This window comes from Poecilia reticulata, chromosome 12 (genome assembly GCF_904066995.2).
Source record: "Poecilia reticulata chromosome 12, P_reticulata-male-v2, whole genome shotgun sequence".
Taxonomy (NCBI): Eukaryota; Metazoa; Chordata; class Actinopteri; order Cyprinodontiformes; family Poeciliidae; genus Poecilia; species Poecilia reticulata.
The window spans coordinates 16,385,590-16,402,847 of record NC_088841.1 but is presented as its reverse complement, the minus strand read 5'-3'; the positions used below and the strand labels follow the sequence as shown (position 1 = coordinate 16,402,847).

General features: G+C 39.0%; 2 protein-coding genes across 7 annotated transcripts; one reads left to right on the top strand and one right to left on the bottom strand.

Moving 5' to 3' along the window:
* Positions 1-2,139: 2,139 nt before the first annotated feature.
* slc20a1b (solute carrier family 20 member 1b) lies at positions 2,140-13,401 on the top strand. Its single transcript, XM_008424098.3, has 11 exons — positions 2,140-2,452; positions 3,477-4,182; positions 4,344-4,484; positions 4,851-4,936; positions 5,120-5,216; positions 7,556-7,675; positions 9,152-9,427; positions 10,099-10,720; positions 10,844-11,029; positions 11,162-11,246; positions 12,128-13,401. Exons 2-11 carry the CDS (start codon positions 3,834-3,836, stop codon positions 12,287-12,289), a joined length of 2,124 nt encoding a protein of 707 aa, XP_008422320.1. The 5' UTR covers positions 2,140-2,452; positions 3,477-3,833; the 3' UTR covers positions 12,290-13,401.
* Positions 12,740-16,833, bottom strand: LOC103473681 (uncharacterized). 6 transcript variants are annotated; one of them, XM_008424092.3, is made up of 13 exons: positions 16,710-16,833; positions 16,156-16,209; positions 16,041-16,067; positions 15,809-15,859; positions 15,688-15,723; positions 15,584-15,604; positions 15,465-15,506; positions 14,942-14,989; positions 14,802-14,834; positions 14,705-14,719; positions 14,581-14,612; positions 14,477-14,500; positions 12,740-13,593 (listed from the first exon to the last, which is right to left on the bottom strand). In XM_008424092.3, the coding sequence occupies exons 1-13, from the start codon at positions 16,762-16,764 to the stop codon at positions 13,582-13,584; spliced, it is 450 nt and encodes a 149-aa protein (XP_008422314.1). In that variant the 5' UTR covers positions 16,765-16,833; the 3' UTR covers positions 12,740-13,581. The 6 variants fall into 6 exon arrangements, with proteins under 6 accessions (XP_008422314.1, XP_008422315.1, XP_017163274.1 ...); XM_008424093.3 differs by having other exon boundaries at positions 14,942-14,986; XM_017307785.2 differs by lacking the exon at positions 14,705-14,719.
* Between the last annotated feature and the right edge of the window lie 425 nt (positions 16,834-17,258).

The following is a 17,258-nucleotide window of genomic DNA, read 5'->3' as shown; positions in this document are numbered from 1 at the left end:
CACCCCAAAGTGTTGTTTATCTAAAGAATAATGTGAGGTGGTGACTCATGTTTATGTCAAACAAAATACATTCCTTGAGGAATCCATTCATGGCTCTTCAGTTAACTGTTAGACGAGTTGTGTTAAAAGTTAGATAGTGAACAATTTTAAACTTTATACTCTCTGTGGTAAAAGTTTCTGGTTTGAGGATTACTGGCTATCGAATCAAAATTCTGCATAGGGCCTCTCAACAATCTTACTTATTGACTCTGAATATGTTCAATATCAATAAAATTTACTTTACTCATGTTGACACTTTTGTTGATATGCTCTGTGCTGAAGCAACATTTAACAATTTAGGGTGACATTGCTCTTTATTTTATGATTAACGAAGGAGATTCGGGTTCTCATTGTGCTTTACAAAAACAAACTGTCCCAAAGTGTGATTTTTATCAAAAGCAGATAAGAGAAAGATGAGCATTCTTGGCATACATGATTTCACCCTTTATTATAATCTAATCTACTGTAAAACTTTCAAATTAATCTACTTAAAATGTTTTTGCTTATTTTACTATGATTTTTTTTATTATTCCTTCATTTTTAATTTGTGGGGTTTTTTTCACATTTTTTTCCTGTTGTGTATCGACGGGATTTTGCATAACTGACCAAGAAAAATAGCAGATAACTATGACATGAAAGAAAGAAAAATAATACACGTTTTTAGAATTATGCTTATAACATTCTGTTTTCTTCGATTTACAACTGTCTCAGAGCTTATATGCGTAGTTGTGTTCCTCCTAGATTAAGCTCCTAAAGAATCTCTTGCTGCCATTAATTCTTTGCTTTCTCAATCACACTGGAAATACTGTTGAACCAGTGTACTGTCTTTTTTTTGTTGTTGTAGTTGTTTCTTTCCGTCTTTTCAATCGTCCAGTCAGTCATGGCAGATGGCTGCTCACACAGAGCCAGAATCTGCTGGGGGAGTTTTTCTCTGTGCTGTCCCTACATTCAGGCTCAGATTGAGGTATTGCTGCAAAGTTAACTCAATTAAATCGACTGCTGTCGCTACATCCTTGTTCCAGAAGAGGAATTGCTGCAAAGTCAGTGTCTTGATGCAACTGGCTGAGTTTAATTAGAGAGAAAACCCTTTTTCCATTTAAAATAATAAACTTGACTACATTGTTTAATAACTGGGATCAAATTAGAATGAATGTAATTTACTTTGAATCTCTATAAATGTATAAATGTAAATCTAATTCACTGTGTAAATTGTAACTGTACTTAACCCTTCTGAGCCAATTTAGGCTACTTTGTAGAACCATATCTCTCAATGCATTAAAAGTATTCTGCTGTATTCCCCAGACTTTTACATTTACAGATTGGCAGTTTTGTCCATTCTTACTTTTAAAATATCTTGGGTCGGGTTGTTTTAGATGGAAAACCTCTGTGAACATCAATTTTCCTGATTCTCAATTTGATGTAGATCAAGGATTTTACTGCACCCTTATAGCTCATGAATATGCTTTGATCTAAACCATTGTATTATTTTGAATAAATGTTAGGGGTTATTGTCCTGCTGAAAGGTAATATTCAGCCCAGTCTCAAGTCTTTCGTATAAAATGTAGTAAGGTTTAATGCTTGTGACTTCTCTTTAAAACTATTTTTTATTTAACAAATTAAAACATGTTATGCAGACATGTTACCATATTTATTTCTGTTGTTGCTATTGTTCATGTGATATCAGATATTTTCTTACACAACATCAGAATTTGATGCTCCCAAGTGGAAAAGGCTAGATAAACGCATCACTTTATGTAACGTGTGCAAAGTATATTAAAGTATTTCTGATTGACTACAACTGGGCAGACTCATATTCATAGGACTACTGCTTCACTCCGTGTAAGAACAATGTAAAGTCTGACAGTATGCTATGGTCTTAGTTTAAAAGATATTCATTCATTTGATTAACGTTTCCTAAAAAAAAAAAAAAACAAAAAAACCCTTTCCCAAGAAATCTGACCCATCCCTGTTTGTGTTGCATCAGAAGAATGGACTCCTTTTTCCGGGGGAGGGGAGGGCTACATGCGCCGATCACGTGAAGGAGGAGCTGGAAGGGGCGGGGTTTCCTGAAGGGTGTATCCAATAAAAAAAGGAACCCCCGTTGTCTCACAGAACCGGCACGAGCAAGTTTCATACATGCGGTAGAGAAGCTTCAATTCAAACAGAGACCTTTCTGGAACTTTAAAAGCTTACTTATTTCCGATATAGGTGTTGTCGTAGATATATATCTTTTGGCGCACTAATTTCTTTATGTTAGTGTAGACAGCTTTTGAAGGGATATTTTTTTAATCTGTTTAATTTTTCCTTATCCCGCGCGCGCTATAGCAGAGAACCGTTTGTGAGCGCGCGCGCGCTAATTAGCTTACCGGCTAAAAGGAAGTATTTTCTTCTGGACCGACTGTCGTAACGTGTGGTAAGTTTACTACTTTAATATCTTCATCAGCACTTTGAGCCCTCTTTTTTGGTTTAGAGGCATGATGGTGTATTTTCAGGCTCAATAACTGCCGATGTTAGCCTATAGCTAATGGCAGCTCGAACAATGTTGTCATCACAAACAACAAGTGAACTGTGAATAATAAACTGATTGACTTATTGCGAACTAAATATTTCCTAAGCTTTAACTAAATTACAGTTGTTGCCAAAAATAGGATATGGGCGTGTACCTTTTTACATCCATTGTCATATAAGCGAACATTTTTTGTGTGTTTAGAAATATGTGATCCTCCTTGACATCTACATTATTAATATGCATTAAAATATTCTATTTATTGGATGAAAACTAAACTGGGTCAAGACGCAGAAGATCCACTTAGTCGATGAAGGTACCGCATCAGCAACTGGAGGAGTCTGTACCGACTCACATCCGGTTACATCCCCGTCGTACGAAGAAAAAAAAAAAAACTCTGCACACATAACTTATAAAAAACATCTTTTGCCCACAACAGCGAGTATGGCGGTCACAAAGGCGAAATAAAGACTACACTGTATCTCTCACTGCTTCTCTGTTGTCTAGACAGTCTGAGCCGCACGTAAAGGAGCAGCTCGTGTTCCTTGCTTGGCGTGAATGAGTGACGACACGTGCACACGTAGTAAAATCATGTCTCCACTTAAGATAAATATGCCTTTTATCTTCACTCTTCTTTAATAAATGCGATTCCTCTTATCAGGCAGTTGTAAACAAAATGTTTCTATCGACCGAGATGTACTAACGGTCGTTATTGATGGGAGACTCTTCGTGCGCCATTTCCTCAATATGGCTTCCCTTTAGCTTTCTGGAAAGCACGCAGCTGACGAGCTTCCGGTGTAGGCAGCGGCTTCTGGATTTTCATGCCGTCATATGCCACGTAAAAAGAGGCTTTTGTCAATTTAATGATTGTTTTGGTGACTGTCCATAGAGATTAAAGGTTGTTTTTTTTTCTTCTGTTTTCTCTTTTCAGAATGTTCCCCTGCCTACCTGCAATCACAGTTGCACAATGGCTGGTTGCACCGTCTGCTTGATAGCCAAGCACCACAACAGCAGCAAAAAATCTAGTACAATTACTGGATAGCAATAAATCTTTGGTTATACCTCTAGTTTACTTTAATTAATTTCTGGTCAATCCCAGATTTTTACAAGTTTGCACTGCTGAATCTCAGTAACTCAACTTATAGAAAAGCTATTTATTTATTATTATTATTTACATAATACCTCTTGAATTTATTAGCTGCTGTTTAAAAGTAGCCTTATCGAAATAATTTTTTTTACATTGCTTTCCCTTTAAAATTGTGAAGTAATTCCAACACAATCTACAATCATGGTTTCACCAACTACAGCCGCAGTCATTTTGGCTACTACTGCAGCAGTAATGACAGACACTGCTATGACAGACTACATGTGGCTGCTGATCGTTGGCTTCATCATTGCATTCGTCTTGGCCTTTTCCGTGGGTGCGAATGATGTAGCAAACTCATTTGGCACAGCTGTTGGTTCTGGGGTTGTGACCCTGCGACAGGCCTGCATTCTGGCTACGGTGTTTGAGACTCTGGGTTCTGTCCTTCTTGGGGCAAAAGTGAGTGAAACCATCCGCAAGGGTATCATCGACGTGGGCATGTACAATGGCTCTGAGCATGTGCTGATGGCTGGATCTGTCAGTGCCATGGTTGGTAAGTAATCTGTACATGGTTTAAAATGCACTTTTGGGAGAATAAAGCATATAGAGTTAAAAAGTAGTTGATTAGTTTGTCCTTTAACTCTATAAAGCATATAGAGTTAAAAAGTAGTTGATTAGTTTGTCCTTTAATCTGTTTTCTTTTTTTCTCTATAGGTTCTGCTGTATGGCAGCTGGCTGCCTCTTTCCTTAAGCTCCCCATTTCTGGAACACACTGCATTGTTGGCGCTACAATTGGCTTTTCATTGGTCGCCAAAGGTCAGCAAGGAGTCAAGTGGCTTGAGCTTGTTCGTATAGGTAAGGAAGACATTTTACTTGCTCCCAATTTACTATAACCTGCATTTACACTTCAAATATCTTATCTCGCATAATGTGTAAACTGTAGACATGAAGAGGATAAATAACACAGTGATTTAAATTTTCATCAAGCAATTCTGGAAAACTTTGAATTAATTTATTTTTAATACCGTGTTTTCAGGAGAAAACGATTCATTTAATCTTTATGCAGTTACAATGGGAATGTTTCTGTTTTGCTATAAACTATTAAAATGTATATATTTGAGGCTTGGCTAAACTTTTGTGATATTGGATTTTGGAACTGGTTAATAAGTAAAAAGGAAAAAAAAGTGACATTTGATGTTAAATCAGAGTTTCTGTTTTCAGTTGCTTCCTGGTTCCTGAGCCCCCTTCTGTCTGGAATAATGTCGGCTGTGGTTTTCTACTTTGTGCGCATGTTTATCTTGCAAAAGGTATGAAGATTGCTACAAACCAGTTGAATTTTCTAAGCTAGGAACTTGATGTCTTTGTTTCACAGCATGAAAATGCTGTCCTGTCTTTATATGTCCACATGGATCACATCAAATTATTGACCTTGTAGCTGTTTGAACACGGTTAAACTTGTAAATCTGAATTGTTCTATTTCTGTTCCACAGAAAGACCCTGTGCCGAACGGCCTGAAAGCCCTGCCTGTCTTCTATGCCGTGACCATGGGGGTCAACCTGTTCTCCATCATGTACACTGGAGCGCCGGGTGAGTATCATTGTCTCGTTTTTCTCTACGTGACTGCCAGCAGCCAAAACCTAAAATAAACGGCTCCCTCAGACAGCTGGATGCCCACGCATATATTCCAGGCAGAACCAGACTGTTTACCACTTTCACAGAAGGCGTGTTTATTTTAACATGTTTTTGAGGCCCTCTTGTTTGTGGTTCTGTGTGGGTCATAGCTGGAATGAAGTTTAAGAGTGGAGCACAACAAGGGAATGGAAACTAGAATTAACTCTGAGCATCTTCAGACTTCAGAGAAGTAAAGATGAAATGGTTATGATTTTTCTTGTGCCTCTTGTTACGGTAATGCTCTTGATAATTGTTAGTTGTCTTGACCTTCTGGAAGCATTTTATTAAATGAGGTGCTTTTGCTCCTTTTGTTTTCTTCTCTCTGCAGGGCCAAAAAGTTCAAGATGTTAGCTGGCCTGGGCCTTTAAATGGCGGCTATAGGCCAGAGTTTGACCACATTTGGTGTGCAGATGTGCATGCACATCGGCGCATTCAGAGGAGATCACTTGCACTTCCAGCATAGCTAACCTGGCTTAGACAAACACATTCTGTAAAGTTGTGTGAGGTCCTTCCCATCGGAACCCACAATATACTTGAGGACCAGTAAATGCGTACCTCGCATGAAAAGGTGTGAGACTTCCCTTAGAGATCTAAAAGCTGCCCCGTGTTAATCACATATGAGGATTACGAACAGTGGTTAGATTCACATTAAGCATTCATACATTATTATTATAGACAGTCGCAACATGAACTGAAGCTTTTGAAAAAAAAAAAAAGCATATACTGCAGCTAAATGGGATGTCTTTAGAAATCAAATAATTATATAAATCTAATCCAGCAGCAACACTTTTGTAATCGGCTCTACTCTGGAATAAGGCAGACTCTTATTTTTGCTGATCTGTGTGCTTTCATGCAGCAGCTGCATCAGTATCTGCAACGAACAGGGTACAGCGTGTCCTGCAACAAGACTTGACTCTCCGAATCAACATGTTAGCACATTACAGTGAATGGAAACCGGGCTGTCTGCAGCAAATTCTTGCACTCAGTTTATAAACAGCCATGTGAGAGAGCTTATGTTGCCAAATGGAAAACTGAATGCAGTATGAAGCCAGGACTTTAAATTTCAGCTGATTACACATTACAGATGGATGTCTCATGTTACCTGAGGTCTTCTCACCTTATAAATCACTCAACTGCTTTAGCTCCACTTTAGTCCTGTCCAGTATCAAATGATCTGCCTGTACAAAGATTGTTCATGGTGCTAAAGCAAATGTCACATAAGCATTGATGTTAATGGGGTAAACGTCTGACTGATGCAGACATCAAACTTCCCTAAACAAATTACTTGAATTTTTTTATTATTTTTCTCAGACATTTTTGGTTTTTGGACATTTTAGTGTAGCCCTGGAGACAACAAACGATCCCCATTATTACCCCACATTATCGGTTATCAGTAATTGGCTGATAACCAAGTCTCACTTCATCATATATTTGAGTATCAAATAACTTAAGATTTGCACAAAACACACTCCAAACAAAGATACAAGGGTCTAATTGCTTTTAAAGATTTAGATTTTTGACACTTGTAGATTTCCTACTGTCATTTTCTAGCCACATTAAGGCAGTTGGAGTAAAGGGTGGGTGTCCTTTTGCTTCTACATCTTGACTGCTTTAGGTTTTTGTGAGCTGGAATACATTTTTTGTTTTTCCTTTTCCTTCTTGTAAGCAAGGGGAAATAAGTATTTTGTTCATCCAGCTGACCAGCAGTACATGATAAAAGCTGCTAGATTGGGTGAGATAACGGGTTCTTCGCTCTGGTCTTCACAACTCATGTTTTAGATGACTTAAATGACTCATTAACATGCTGAGGATATGATGAAATCATTTAAATCAATTGCGTTGGAGCAAAGATTCATCTAATACATGAATGATTGTGTGCACTAGGGAAGAGCATTGAGACCGCTTTATATAGCCAGTCACTGGCACTTCTTCATTACTTTAAATCTTGAGGGGGAAATGAGAGAAAGCTTTTTTTAAATTGACTTTCTAAAAGTTGACACATCTAAGGAGCCTGTGGTTAACGCTGCACACAGATTTCATTTAGAACATGATGCTTTAACTCCAATCAAAAAAACGTGCTCCCTGGGTCTGAGTTAAATGTATAATTGCATAACTAAAAACTTTATTGGTGAGTGAGTCATAAAGGGGAAGTTTGTGCGGTCGTCTGTTATTGAAGTAGATGTTAACTTGCACATGTAAAACGTTCTGTTTCTATTTGCCTTTTTGTGTTTGTGTGGACCCTGGCGATCTCTCAGAGCTGGGAATTGACAACATCCCTTGGTGGGGGATCCTGCTCATCTCATTGGGCTTTGCTCTGATGACTGCCATTGTGGTCTGGTTTGTTGTCTGCCCTCGCCTCAAGAAGAAGATTGAACGTAAGTCCAAGTTATGTTTTCTTTTTTAAGTGTGTTTGATTTCTGAAGTGACTTTTGAGGCCAGTGAACTATTGGTTTTCATTTAACTCCAGCCTAGTCACGTTGAGAGCTCGCATAATCCAAATGGATCTAAGGGATATATTTGATCCATGGATTCACAGAGATGAGTCACCTGACAGTATTGTCACCTATTTATGCTTCATAATCCTAGATTAACTTTTTTTTTCTCCCCCTTACAATAAATGAAGAGTTCTTGTTTTAGGGCAGAACATTTTGTTAACCTCTTTAAATCCTAAACAGAGCTTTTATTCTCTGTACACTGATTTGGTCGTATCGTTGTTCGTCACACGACTTCAAAAGATGTGACAACACAAGGCTCTCAAAAGGTTCACAGTAGTTATGTAGGTCTTGTGGATCATTGGCTTTACCTGATAATGCGTCCTTTCTGGGTGAGCGCCACCTTACAAGTTGTTTAATTGGGTCAAAGTGATCCTCTAATTGGGCTTTAACTCTGACTAAAATAAGCCTGGGTTGACTTGAGGTGTTCACATGGCTGGGTTAAAAAGAAAAACAAAAACGTGGGTGGTGACTGCAGCTCTGACCTTGGGGTTTCTGAACAGTGTATGGTTACTTCCTGGTTGGCTTACTCCAGTGTGTTTACTACAGAAAACATTAAGCGGAATTTCAGGACTTCTTAGTAGCACGGAATGCCAGTTCATGTGAGCCTCGGGTTGTGTTTACTGTTCTGTGATTAGGTACAACCTTGGTGTTTCTGAACAGTGTAAAGTTACTTCCTGGTTGGCTTACTTCAAGATGTTTACTACAGAAAACATTAAGTGAAACTTCGGGTCTTCTTGGACCTGAAATTCAACACCTGAAATGTCAGTTCATGTGAGCCTCAGGTCGTTTACACTTTTCTTTGATTAGGTACCCTGTTCAGAAACCCAAGGTTTCCCCGAGCATTATGAAGGACGCATTATCAGGTAAAGCCAATGATCTGAACATTCTGAACAGTATTGGTTTCTTCAGAGCTTTATCTGGGGGGGTTTCTGAATACTGTTTCAGAAAGGGGGTTTTTGAACGCTGGGTTTCTGAACAGTGAAATGTTACTTCCTGGTTGACTTACTTCAGCGTGTTTACTACAGAAAACATTAAGTGGAATTTCAGGATTTCTTGGTAGCACAAAATGCCAGTTCATGTGAGCCTCAGGTTGTGTTTACTGTTCTGTGATTAGGTAACCTCTTGGCAGTAATGTAAATAATGGTTCATTTAATCCATTTATCTGATCCTGTGAACAGAGCCTCACCTTTAAACTTGGGTAACATTACATTTGTAGGACAATAGTCCTTTGACTCTGTAATTACACATGTCTTGGGGAATCTCACAGATTAGGCAGAAGGAAAACGGCGGCTCTGTTTGGATATCTCAGCTGGTTGGTGTACATGTACGATCTCACCTTGATGTCTCTCCTGCCAGGAGATATCAAGTCTTCCAGCCCCTCGGAGAGCCCCCTGATGGAAAAGAGAGAGCTCAAAGAGGCCCACTGTCCCATCCTGAAGCAGACTGCCAAGGAGACATCTACACCTGCTGCACCAGCTGTCACTCAAAACTCCTCTGAACCTCAGCTGGTCGTTGAGGAGCGGAGGGTGGCGTTCGACATCGGAGAGTCTGAGGAGGGGGAAACTAATAAGGAGCGCAAGGTTGCTTTTAACATCGGGGATTGTGATGACACAGATGACTGCAATACGAACGGTAAGAGATGATGATGATTTGGACCTTTCGATTTCTGAAAATGCTTTTCGCAATATAGGTGTTTAATAGAGGTCTATACTGATAAGTTTTTGTTTTAAATATCAAAATTATTGCCAAACTGGAATGCATTTTCTTTTTTATACTCTCACTTCAGTGTGTTTATAATTTTTTAGATGTTATGAGTCACAATGTGGAAATCTTAAACTGCTGCTGCACAAGTTACTCAACATGTTGCTAGGTAACAACATGTTGATTTCTCCCATCCAGTTGCTTAACTGGCTGTGATGAGCTGCTGAATCTTTTCCTCTGCCTACATTCTCCAAAATATGGATGTATTGCCTATTGATATTGATCATGTGTCTATTGCAGTATATATTATTGATTTATTGCCAAGCCATAATCTCTGGTGTTTGTCTTCATGTTTTCTTGTTCTCGGATATGAATACTGATACTAAAAATAGCCAAGATTATTTCACTAGTAGCTTGTACTTTTCCATCAATATTTAGGAAGTACTGACTTAAAACCAGCTATCTTGCTGAAAATTTACTCGCAAGTTAATTTTGTCTTATTTCAAGTGTTTGCACTAAAAACTAGACCAGAAATACTTGGTAAGATTTTGTTTTTGCAATGAATAAGACACTTTATCTGTATTTAATATTTTTGTCTGCAGCCCAGAAACAGCCTCAAACAAACGACCAGCTCAACAACCAGCACGGTAACGGCTCTGCAAATGCTCCCAGCCAGGTCCACTTCAACAACCAAGCTCAGTTCAACAACAGACCGGCTCAGATCCCCAGCAATGGTTACAGTCAGTACCACACGGTCCACAAGGACTCTGGCCTCTACAAAGACCTGCTGCACAAACTCCACCTGGCCAAGGTTGGCGACTGCATGGGCGAGGCGGGTGACCGGCCCATCCGAAGAAACAACAGCTACACCTCATACACTATGGCCATCATCGGCCTACACGGTGACTTCAGGCACAGAGAGGCGGACCCCCGCGTCGGCGAAGAAGGTGACAAGGCCCCGGGGTCCGGCGGTCAGGAAAAGAAGCGTGTGCGCATGGACAGTTACACCAGCTACTGCAACGCTGTAGCAGAGAACACAACTCCTGAAGCTCTGGGAGAAGGTGATGTGACACTAGAGATAGGAAATGAGGATGCGGGCAGCAACCATAGCTCTCTGGATGACAGGCACGAAGAAGACAAGCCTGAAGTCTCCACTCTGTTTCAGTTCCTCCAAATCCTCACGGCTTGCTTCGGATCTTTCGCCCATGGTGGAAACGATGTGAGGTAAGGACTCTGTACAGCGCAGGTCATGTTGTACTGATAAGATAAAAGCAGGTTGCTGGTGACATTTTAACTTGCCCCAACTCTTTGCCCAGTGTGTGAATAACCTCTCTGCTTGCTCTGCAGCAATGCCATTGGACCTTTGGTAGCTTTGTGGTTGGTTTACTCGACAAGCAGCGTGACCTCCAACGCACCGACACCCATTTGGCTTCTGCTGTACGGCGGCGTGGGCATCTGCATCGGCCTGTGGGTGTGGGGTCGCAGGGTGATCCAGACTATGGGCAAAGACCTCACCCCCATCACGCCTTCAAGGTACAGAAAGCAGACATCACCCCCTAAAACCTCATCCTGTCCAGACATTACAGAGTTCTGGATTTAGCAGGCCACTCAGACACATCCTAAGTCCTGACTGTTTTTTTTTGTTGTTGTTTTTTTCCCCTGCAGTGGTTTCAGCATCGAATTGGCCTCAGCCCTGACTGTCGTGGTTGCTTCTAACATTGGTCTGCCTGTCTCAACCACCCATTGCAAGGTAGGCCAGTCAAACTCTGTGGTCTGTGAATTTGACTGAGGCATAGGGAGGCTGTTTAGTATGACGGAGTCTAAAGTAAACAGTCTGAGACTTAGTCCAAATATGGACAGAGTTCCTCCTGAGTAATGCGATGCCTTACAAGTGTTCACAGTCCTTGGACTTTATCACACTATAATCATAAAACTTTAATATGTTACGTGATTTACCAACATTATAACATAACAACTCTTCTTTTTTTTTAAAAAAAAAAAGGCTGTTATTTGAAAATCTGGAAAGTGGAGTGAACTGAAATTAAGAAACAAAAAAAATTCAATTTACAGTTGAGTTTTATAGAAGACGGTCAATGTGAAAAGGTGCTTTGGTTCAATGGAGATCATAGATTCATTAACAAATATTGCAAACAAGTAGTGAAATTGTATCAGAATTAAACAAAAATAAATTTTATTTTCAATTTTAGACGTAAACAAATTATTAAAATGCCTCACTTATTGTGATAAATTAGTTCTCCTGATTAAAATATTTGATCCCTACTCTAAATACATTCTACCCATATATTCTTGTTACTAGAGACTATGGAAGATCATTTTCCAGCAGGATGAATCTGAACCTGCTGCCAGTGTTTGTATCATATTAATGTATTTGAAGTCTTGTTGAAAGTGTTTGGAAAGACTTCAAAATGTATTTCCACAAATGAACTCTGTCCAGCCTGAGCCTTAACTCTCATTTTCATTTTGCAACAATAATTGCAGCAAAAGTTGATGGCAGAATGCAAATGCACACAACCATCCATTTTCTTTCTACTTATGGAGTGTAAAAACATTTGCAAGGCAAAGTTTTACAAAATGACCCATCCGAGAGATTAACGAGCGCTTTGCTTCCAGGTGGGGTCGGTAGTGGCAGTGGGATGGCTGCGTTCGAGGAAGGCCGTGGACTGGCGCCTGTTCAGAAACATCTTCATGGCGTGGTTTGTGACCGTTCCCATCTCCGGCCTGATCAGCGCCGCCATCATGGCCATCTTCATCTACGCCATCCTTCCGATTTAAATGTTGCTTACCTCAGGCCGACAACGACAAAAGGAAAAACGTTTGAAAAGGACTTATGATATGTGCCTGTGGTTCATATTCAACTTAGCTTTTGCTTTTTGTTCCTTTTGGATTTACGTTCTGGAAAATCTTTTTCATATCATCATTTCTGTAAATTCTTGATTTATTTTTTTTTTTTACTTTACCAGTGATGTAAATACAACCATTTTGTTTTGACAGTATTGGAAATGCAGTAATAAACCTATCACACCTGTAATTTAAAGTATAACACATGCTGAAAGTAATGTAGATGCAAGAGCTGTACTTTAGGATTAAAAACAAGATGCATTGCCGTATGTCTCTTTACTCCAGAGTATTTAATAATTTTCATATTTTGCATCTGACTTCATTATGTGCCCTGAATCCGTACGTTGCATTTGTCCTCATAAAAGAATCAAAAACGAGTTCAGCTGAAGTTGGTTAAAATGGTTTATTCTCCAGACTCTGTTACAGTGCAAGATGTAATTGTATACACTGGATGACCACTTGCAGATTAATATGGAAAATACTGTATGCATTAAAGGGTCATTTCTTGAACAAAAGAAAACGAAGTCACGTGCACAAACAGCCTGAAACTGTTCACCTCAGTTTTAAGATGTAACAGAATGTCCACCAGCGTGTATAATGTATTCCCAAACGAGTCCTTAAGTCTCCTGTTGAAACTTGATTGCATCATCCTTGATGGTTAATGCTTTAGGCCTGCTTTAGCCTTGTATTTTCTAGATCACCTTGTAATTGCTACTTTCAGTATGTTTTCTGTACCATTTGCACCTTCTGAGACAGGATACTTTAGCTATACACAAGTTTTAAAACTGGAAGTGAACTGATCCGATTGGCACAGAGGTGGCCTGTTTTTCTTCAGAATGGGGGCAAATATACAGTGTGTTGCATGTGGTCACTTGACTGCAATACTAAATGCATTTCAGACCTATAGATGCTGTAGTTGCCTTATTTTTTTTTTCTTTTTTTGTTTTAGGTACCAAAGATTATTTTTTATTTTAAAATGCACATCATTCTTTTGCTCCACAATTGTGGATGGGAAAAAAAAAAATCAATAAAAATGGTAAAAAATACTCCGTCTGCAACTCTTGATTTCAGAAATTCTTGTGAATCAAAGCTTCCCTGTTTTGGCCTGTGACTGAAGGAAAACAAAAGGATAGGTGGGATTGTTTTCCCTTTTATTGATGGAAAGCTGGGTGCAGCTCCGGGGTGGCGATGAGTAAGCGCTGGGGCCCACGTGTTGCAGGGATTTCTCAGTCATACATCTGTGAGGGAGGAACAGACAGAATTCTTTTACGCCAGCTTTTAAAAACACCACAATGCAGTAGTTTTCCATGGCTTCGTGTTAATGAATCACACCCCTCCTGGGTTTTTCACGTCTCGCAACTCCAGAGGGAGGAAGATGAGTTATGACTGCAGCAATGTTTCTCTCTTGAAGTGACGGCTTTTGGTCTGCAATATTCCCTGCCAGTTTGGGTTTGCTGCAAAATGAGTTTCTAACCACGGCTGATAATCCCCTCACTGTTCCAACAGCAAACCTAAACCAAAAACAGTTTATTTCCCCAACATTTTTCAGAACATCCTTGTTCCTAAAATAACCAGAGGCAGATGAAACTGTATAAATCAAGCACAGTAAGTACCTGGGGACAGATGCCTCTGAGTGTCCTGGATTCATGTCCCAGATTTACTCACACACTAACAGAACTGTGTCAAAATAAACATATCATTTTTTTTGTTTTAGGTCAAAGGAGTTCATATCCGTGGTGACATAATTACACCTGTAAAATAAACAACAGTTTTTTGTGGTGTGTGTGCAACCTAAAGTGGTCAGACCTTCTTTTTGTTTTTACAGCAGACTTTATTCCACAATAAAAGTTTGTGACACTATTTTAAAAAGTCAAGCCCAGACTGGTTGTGACCGGCTCTGTTTTTCTCTGTCTGGTTTATTGCATAACCCACAATTTAAACTTTAGCGGCTCACTCCAAACATCTCACCACATCTCGCCTCTGCAGGTAGTTTTGAGTCGGCCTCAAAGAATGTTAAACACTATTTCTGATCTGGGCTTTTACTGTCTGAATCTGAGCAGTTATAAATGCTTATGCCGTATCTGTGCGATATTACATTAAACTGTTACTTAAGTTTTTCACCTCGTTCTTGGGTGTTCCCTTCAGCTGCAAGGGGAAACAGAAAAAAATAGTTTTTAGAGCAGGTAGTCGATCTCATAAGGGATTGTCTCAGTGTTTTCACGTACCACACAGTTGAGTGTCGATGTCTCTGGGTATTCTAGAAAAAAGATTTTTATTTGTAAAACGTACTATTCTTACAATGAATGAATTAATATTGAAAAGAAAAATAACACAGCACAAAAACCTCACCTCTCCTTTGCCTTCCTGATAAAAAAAAATCATTAACATAAGCATTATCAGGAGAGCAGAAACTAACCCTTGAATTGTTTTTTTTTTCCACACTCACCCTTAGTGCCCTCAGAGGACTCTGACTCTGACTCTGGGTTGAAAAAGGGACATAAATGCAGCTATTTAGACTTAACGCACTGTTTCACCATCACGTTTTAAAGTTGTGTTTTACTGCCACCTAGAGGCTAAACTACAAACCTGCGTCACCTTCCTCTGTGGCACCGTTGGAATCCGCTGCTCCCTCTGCTGGAAAACAGTGGTATAGTTAGACAACGTTAAACACGGCTAAGCCTCCTTGATCCCGTAACATTCTTTGTTTGTTTTTTGTTTATTTTATAAATTTCACTTTCGTATAACTTTGGCTGTTAACTGCAAATTGCAGAATATTTTGTGGGAATTTTCTTTTTCGATATCTCCTTACCCAAATCTCTAAATACGTAAACCAATCTTCAAGTGATTATTTTTGTGTCTTTCAAAACTGATCAGAATCGATTGCTGCTGATCAATTTTGACACCCGGGTGCTCATAAAAATCTAATGTGCAAAATACAAGAATGTGGGAGAAAAACTAAGTAGGTTCAAACGGATACAATTTAACAAATGTTAATTAAGTATGGTCAGGACAAAAGTTAATACTGGTATAAAAAAATAAGAAAAACATGTATTTCCATGGTAATTTTTAAAATCTTTAAAACATTGACTGTGACATGTTATCCACAAACCTTTGCTTTCATCTTCACTTTCATCTTCGTCATGTTCCTCTACTGTCAAAACATTTATAAAGGAAACTTTAGCTTTATGTGGGCGAATATGAATTCTTGTGTAAAGGAGCAGAACTCACCAGATCCATCCTTAACAGCCTCTGTGAAGTTAAAAGGCTACTTTACCAAATGATCAGCTGGATTTATTTGTGGGAAAAGTCATGATTTCTTGCTTTATTCTTACCAAGAAAGCGGCTATCTTCACTCTGCTCCTCTGTAACTTGAAAAAACAAAAACAAAAAAACAGTTACATTTTTACACATCTGCTTCTTTTTCAGTCATTTTATTGTCAGATTTAAACTTACTGTTCATCCGCGCTGCTTCAGCTTTTTGAGCAGCATCAAACTCCATCTGGTCTGAGAAAACGAAGCCATGTAAGTAAGAAAAGACAGTAAATGTCAACTTTCTGACAAAGAGACACTAAAAATACCAAAATTAGATTTAAATTTAGGACTTAATAATTTTGGGTGGGAATCCAGATTTTTTTTAAATCTATCAAAATTATTATTCTGAAAAAAACAGCAATTGGTATATTACCTATTTTCTGCAGCTGAGTCAGCCCATCTGCACAGAAAAAAATATGGTTAAGGCATTTCTGTCAGCTTGTGACATCATCCATCATTCTTGTTTTTATGAATAAACTTCTACTCACCATACTGAGTAACTTCTTCCTCTTTCTCTGCCGACTCCAGAGATGCTGAGAGGGCTAGAAGCAATGATGAATATGTAAAATGATGAAAAATCCTCCCACAAAAATGTAACTTCTGAGACACAGTTCATGCATCAAATCTAAGAACTACTACAAATTTCAATTTAGAAAGGGCAGACCCAACAGCATGATGTTTGATGCACTTTTTTAAACAAAGACTAAAGATTTATGCTTTTAGACTTAAGTCTGAATAAGTCTGTAATTTCTTTACTGTCCACTGGATTCAAATCCCCTTCATTAAAGAAGCTGCTGCACATTTACATATTCTTTATGTGATACAACAATTTAAGACAGAATTGAGAAGCTCAGACATAAAGTAAAATTGGAAATCGATATCAGCAAAGAAAAGCCTGAGTAAGCTAGTAAGCTAACTTCAGACAAGTTTAATCGTTTACAACCTTTGATTTTACTTAAAAAACAAAAAAGGTTATTAAAAACCAGACATCTAACATTAACTGTTTTTGTAGGTTTTTTTTTAATATATTTCTGACTCTCACCAGAGTGAAATGCTGCCACAACAAGGACGACAGAAAGCGGCACCAGAAATCTCATGTTGGCTGCTGGTCCGGTTTGTGCAGGATGTCTGAGCTGCCTTGTTTGGGGCCCTTATTTAAATCTTCAGTCACATCACATGTTTTACATTCACAGGCGGCTCTGGTACCATTGTCCCCTCCCCACCTGAGAGGATGGCTTGGTGGTGCATCTCCAAACAGACGTATCCTTATTCCCTTTGTCAAAGCGAGGCATTGTTGGCTCCCGGGGTCACATGGGGCTTTATTTGGGAAGTGAGATGAAAAGGAAAACAAAGGAACTCCATGTTATAAAGGCTGAAAACAACGTTTGTTGGCTTTGTCGAATGGAAATGGTGACTTCACAGAACACACTTGGCTCATGAAGGACGAATCACAACGTTTGTTGATGCAACAATTCCCCAATTTATCAGAGATGGAGATATTATCGGGATAAAAGGTGCATGGTTTATTTTCAACATCAAAATTATAGTAAAATTGATAAACCCATAATAGTTATGGATTTAAGACTCTAAT